Genomic DNA, 5,478 nt, shown 5'->3' with positions numbered 1-5,478 from the left:
ATGATGGGCTCGAGTATAGCAGGGATTGTGGGGCTGGCGCGGGATCGGGCAGTGTTTCGTTCTGCTGTGCATGGGGTCGCTATGAGTCGGAAACGACTCCATGGCACTTAACAACAACACAAAGGCTAACCAGGGGAGCTCTGGTGGCCTTAGGCATGTGACTACTAACCAGAAGGCTGGCGGTTCAAACACACGAGGCACTCCTCAGAAGGAAGGTTGGCCAATACTTCTGTAGAGATACCGCCTGCGAAACCCAAGGAACGGTCGCAATGAGTCGGATCCGACTCACCGGCACTGAGTTTGGTTTTTTGGCTTATCTACAACTTTACAGTCTAAAAATATGATGTTTTATTCACTATTTTTACAAATTTTCATATTGAGGAGCACATCCAGGAAGGAAGCTTTTGATGAAGCGAATAGAAATTGTCAATTCTCTTCCAGTTAATTACTGGTTGATGGTAGAGGGAGCGCGTTAGAGTTCATTATACTCCGGACCCCGGATATCATGCCGGGTAGGAATCTTCCCTGTGTTCTAAGGCGACCAGAGGGCGGGAACTCCGCGACCATAGAGCTGGCGGAACGCCGGGGTAGAGGGGACCGGAAGTCGTTTCTACGCCCCCCGCCCAGGGGCCTGATTTGGTCTCTGTGGGCTGGTGTACGTTCAGGTCGCTGTCAGAGGTTCGTTCGGCTGGAAGACTTGGTGTTGAGGGGTGAGCTTTCTCGGGTACTCCACTACGGGCCCACGGAAAGCCTAGTGAATTATTTGGTCTCCTAGCAACGAGGGACAAGGCCGCGGGAGGGAGCTGCGGCGCTGGCCAAGCTGCTGTGGCCCGAGCCGGAACCGTCAGGCCCGGCCCAAACGGGAGCAGAAACCCAGACCATTGAAGAAAAAGCAGGAAATGGCGGACGAGGCGTTGTTTTTGCTTCTACATAACGAGATGGTATCTGGCGTATACAAGTCCGCGGAGCAGGGGGAGGTGGTGAGTGCTGCTACAAACTCTTGAAGTCCTTTTGCAGTGACAGTACCTGTTTCCCCTAATTCTTTCCTCAGTCTTTGTTCCATCGCCAACCGACTCCCCCAAGGTGTAGCCAAATTGGTCCACGTCTAGTATCCTAAACCCTAGAACCTACCAGCTGTCTTTTTTTATATTTCAGTGTTTCGTTTCTCTTTCTTCTGATTCCTTTTTGTCTGTTCCTCTCTACCTGTGTTCTGCAGGCTACATATTTTTAGTGCCCTTACCGTGTTTTACGGCAGCGTTAACTGCAGAGTTGACGTGGGCATTCATACTTTATTTTGCTGTCACTTCCAGAACTAAGGACTGGAGAGACGTGTCCCAGCCCGAGAATCCTGTCTCTCCCTTTTCATCTCGACCTCCTACTACTAGTCCACACAACATAACAGGAGCCTGATGAGGGTATGAGGTCAGACAAAGGGAAGCTTGCAGGAGTTATGATAGTTAGGAAAAGCAAATTAATTTAGAAAATACTTGTTTAATGACTGTTATGGTTTGAATTGAATTGGGCCACTTCAAAATATGTGTTGGAGTTCAGACAAGTGGATGTAATCCTATTTGGAATAGGTTTTTCTAATGAGACTACAGTGTAGGTCTTGGGCCAAACTTAATTACAGTAAAACCTGTGAGAACAAAAACTTGATGGGACTGCCTAGTATTTTGTGCTCTTGCACATTTTTCGTCTTTGACAAGTTGGAGACTTTCCACTTTTACATCGCTCGTTTTAGTGGAAAATATTTGTGTTTTTCTTCTCTGACAGTTTTCTGCTTTATACAGGTTCCATCTTTCACAGGTTTTTCTGTACTTCTGAATCATAAAAAGAGTGTGTTAGACACAGAAGACTCAGGGAAAGACAGATGCTCTGTGATGAAGACAGAGTCAGATAATTTACAAGCTCAGGAACTCCAAGGATTGCCAATTTATAGAAAGTGAAATAGACAAAGAAAGACCTCTCCCTGGAGCTACACTATGAATTTGGACTTTTGAACTGTGGGAAAGTAAATTTCTATTCTTTAAAGTCATCCACTTGTGGCGTTGCTTTTACAGCAACTCTAGGAAAGACGGTGACTGTTAAATGTCAGGGCTTGTTTAAGGAGCTAGGGATGTAGTGGTGAGCAAAACAATATTCTCATCCTCATGGAGGCTATGTTTTAATATGTGGGAGTTCTTTTTCACTCGTTTATTTATTGTGTATTGTGGGTCTGACACTGTGCTAGATGGTTAGGAAAAAACCTCTGCCTCACAGGAGATATAATGAAATATTTAAGTATTGGGTGAAATTAGATACAGAATTAGGGAGTTGTAAATTTATTGTACTGTGAAGACTTGAATGTTGTGATGCTGGAAGCTATGCCACCAGTATTTCGAATACCAGCAGGGTCACCCATTGTGGGCCGGTTTCAGTGGCGTTTCCAGACTCAGAGACTAGGAAGAAGGATTTGGCAATCTGCTTCTAAAAGAATTGGCCAATGAAAACCGTATGCATAGTAGCAGAACATTGTCTGATATAGTGCCTGAAGACAGGCACCTCAGGTTAGAAAACACACCAAATATGACTGGGAAAGAGCTGCCATCTCAAAGTAGAGTCAATCTTCATGATGTGGATGGAGTAAAGCTTTCAGAACCTTCATTTGCTGATAAGAGCATGACTCAAAATGAGAAGAAACAGCTGCAAACATCCATTAATAATTGGAACATAGAATGTATGAAGTATGAATCTAGGAAAATTGGAAGTCATCAAAAAATGCAGTGGAACACATAAGGATCAGTATCTTAGGTATTAGTGAGCTGAATGAACTACTATTATTTTGAATTGGAAAATCATTTGGTCTGCTATGCTGGGAATGACAAATTGAATGAGCAGTGGTATTGCATTCATTGTCAAAAAGAACATTTCAAAATCTATCATGAAGTATGCTGCTGTCAGTGATAGGATAATACCAATGTGCCTACAAGGAAGACCAGTTAATATGACTATTATTCAAATTTATGCAACCACTAGTGCCAAAAATGAAGAAATTGAAGATTTTTTATTAACTTCTGTAGTCTGAAATTGATCAAACATGTAGTCAAGATGCATCGAGAATTACTGGTGATTGGAATGTGAAAATTGGAAATGAAGAAGGATCAGTAGCTAGAAAATATGGGCTTGGTTATAGAAATGACACCAGAGATCCCATGATAAAACTTTGCAAGACTGACAACTCACTCATTGAAAATACCCTTTTTCAATATCATAAATGGCAACTATACATGTGGACCTTGCAGATGGAATACACAGGAATCAAATATACTATGTGGAATGAGGTGACAGAGAAGCTCAATATCATCAGTCAGAACAAGGCCAGCGCTGACTATGGAACAGACCATCAATTTCAAGTTCAAGGTGAAGCTGAAGAAACTTAAGTCTGCAAAAGGCAAACTACATCCTTGAGTATATTGAATTTAGAGACCATCTCAAGAATAGATTTGGCTCACTGAACACTAATGACTGAAGACCACTAGAGTTGTGGGAAACATTAAGAACATCATACATGAAGAAAGCAAAAGGTCATTAAAAAGACTAAAATGGATGTCCAAAGAGACTCTGAAGCTTGATTTTGAACTTAGAGTGGCGAAAGGAATGCAAGAAATGATGAAATAAAAGGGCTGAATAGAAGCTTTCAAAGAGCAGCTTGAGAAGACAAAGTAAAGTATTGTAAAGAAATGTGCAAAGGCTTGAAGTAAGAAAACCAAAAGAGAAGAACATGTGTGGCATTTCTCAGACTGAAAGAACCAAAGGGAAAAAAAAATCAAGACTTAAGTTGCAATATTGAAGGATTCTATGGCAAAATACTGAAAGACACAGGAAATGTCAAAAGAAGATGGAAGGAATACACAGAGTCACTGTAATAAAAAGAATAAGTTGATGTTCATTTGTTTTGGGAGGTAGCATATGATCAAGAACCAGTGGTAATGAAGGAAGAAATCTAAGGTGCATTGAAAGCACTGGCGAAAACAAGGCTCTGGGAATTGACAGAATACCAATAGAGATGTTTCAACATATGGATGCAATGCTGGCAGTGCTCACTTGTCTGTGCCAAGAAATTTGGAAAATAGCTACCTGGCCAGCCAACTGGAAGAGATCTATATTTGTGCCCATTCCAAAGAAAAGTAATTCAACAGAATGGAAATTACTGAACTGTATCATTAATATCTTACATAAGTAGAGTTTTGCTGAAGATAATTAAAACAGTTGCAGCAATACATCAATAGGAAACTGCCAGAAATTTAAGCCACATTCAGAAGAGGCTGGGGAATGGGAGATGTCATTACTAATGTCATTTGAATTTTGGCTGAAAGCAAAGAATATGAGAAAGATGTTTACCTGTGTTTTACTGACAATGTAAATGAATTTGACTGCATGGATCAAAACTAATTATGGACAACATTGTGAAGATTGGGAAAATTTAATTGTGCTCATACCAGCTTGTACATAGAATAAGAGTCATTAATTCAAAAAGAACAAGGCGATACTGCCTGGTTCAAACCAGGAAAAGTATGCATAAAATAACACTAACATATAGTGCTCACAGACACAGTTGAAAGGTATGGTGGTTTGATACTGAGAGGTTGAGTATAGTTCCTGAGGACGGTGCTTGGTGACACCACTCTAGCTGATCAGGTGTGTGCTGCCTGCTTAACGGCTGTCTGCAAAACAAACACTGCATGCTAGTGTTGCTCTTTGCCTTTTTTCATAAAAGCAAAAATCCTCTGTGGATTTCTTTTGATTAAGGAAAATAGGAACTAACGAAGGTCTTTTGTAAAAGCAAAGTGGTGTAAAATGAACTTTGAAAAAGCGGAGGATACTGGTATCGAAAATCACCAGAAAGAGCCCTTTGTATAATGCTGTTGATAAAGAAGAATGAAAGTGTGGGATAGAAAAGCATCCTCACTCTAAGTAAAAGCATTGAGGAATGAAAGTTTGTGGTGTATTGAAATACAACTACCCCCCCTGCTGTTACCAACTATCTAGTTATTAGACATCGAGCATTTATAGCAGTAGTTAAAAATCTATTGTGACTGTTTTGCACATTACAACGTATGACTGGCAGTAACGATTCCCAAGGTGTGAGGTTATAGTAACACTAACTGTGATGGTTAAGGATATGTGTCATCTTGGCAGACCATGATTCTTAGTGGCTTGGTGGTTACAATGATGTGATTTGGCAGTTACATAATGTTGTAATTTGACAATTGTGTAATGATGTAGTCATCCTCCATTTTGTGATCTGGTTTGGTCATCCTCCATTTTCATGTAATAGTGATTTTCAAATAATGATCTTGTCTTTGGAACCTAAGCATATTGATAAGTGAGAAGTAAGTGTGTGCTTAAAGACTTCATTGTGTTTAAAGATAATTCTTTTGAATTCCTTATCAGAGAGTTCCAATGCTGCTGCTTCCTCAGGGATGTATTCTGGGTCTG

General features: G+C 40.7%; 1 protein-coding gene across 1 annotated transcript in view; it reads left to right on the top strand.

Moving 5' to 3' along the window:
• The first annotated feature begins 899 nt into the window (after positions 1 to 899).
• TRAPPC6B (trafficking protein particle complex subunit 6B) overlaps positions 900 to 5,478 on the top strand; it is a 21,289-nt gene continuing 16,710 nt past the window's right edge. Inside the window, exon 1 of the mRNA XM_007938573.1 lies at positions 900 to 980. Within this exon, the coding sequence (XP_007936764.1) occupies positions 900 to 980 (81 nt within the window). The remainder of the gene's footprint in view (positions 981 to 5,478) is intronic.

This window comes from Orycteropus afer, unplaced genomic scaffold (assembly GCF_000298275.1).
Source record: "Orycteropus afer afer isolate SDZICR_OR568_19922 unplaced genomic scaffold, OryAfe1.0 scaffold00051, whole genome shotgun sequence".
NCBI classification, from domain to species: domain Eukaryota; kingdom Metazoa; phylum Chordata; class Mammalia; order Tubulidentata; family Orycteropodidae; genus Orycteropus; species Orycteropus afer.
Note: the sequence above shows the minus strand (reverse complement) of the source record. Positions and strands in the feature narration are given on the sequence as shown.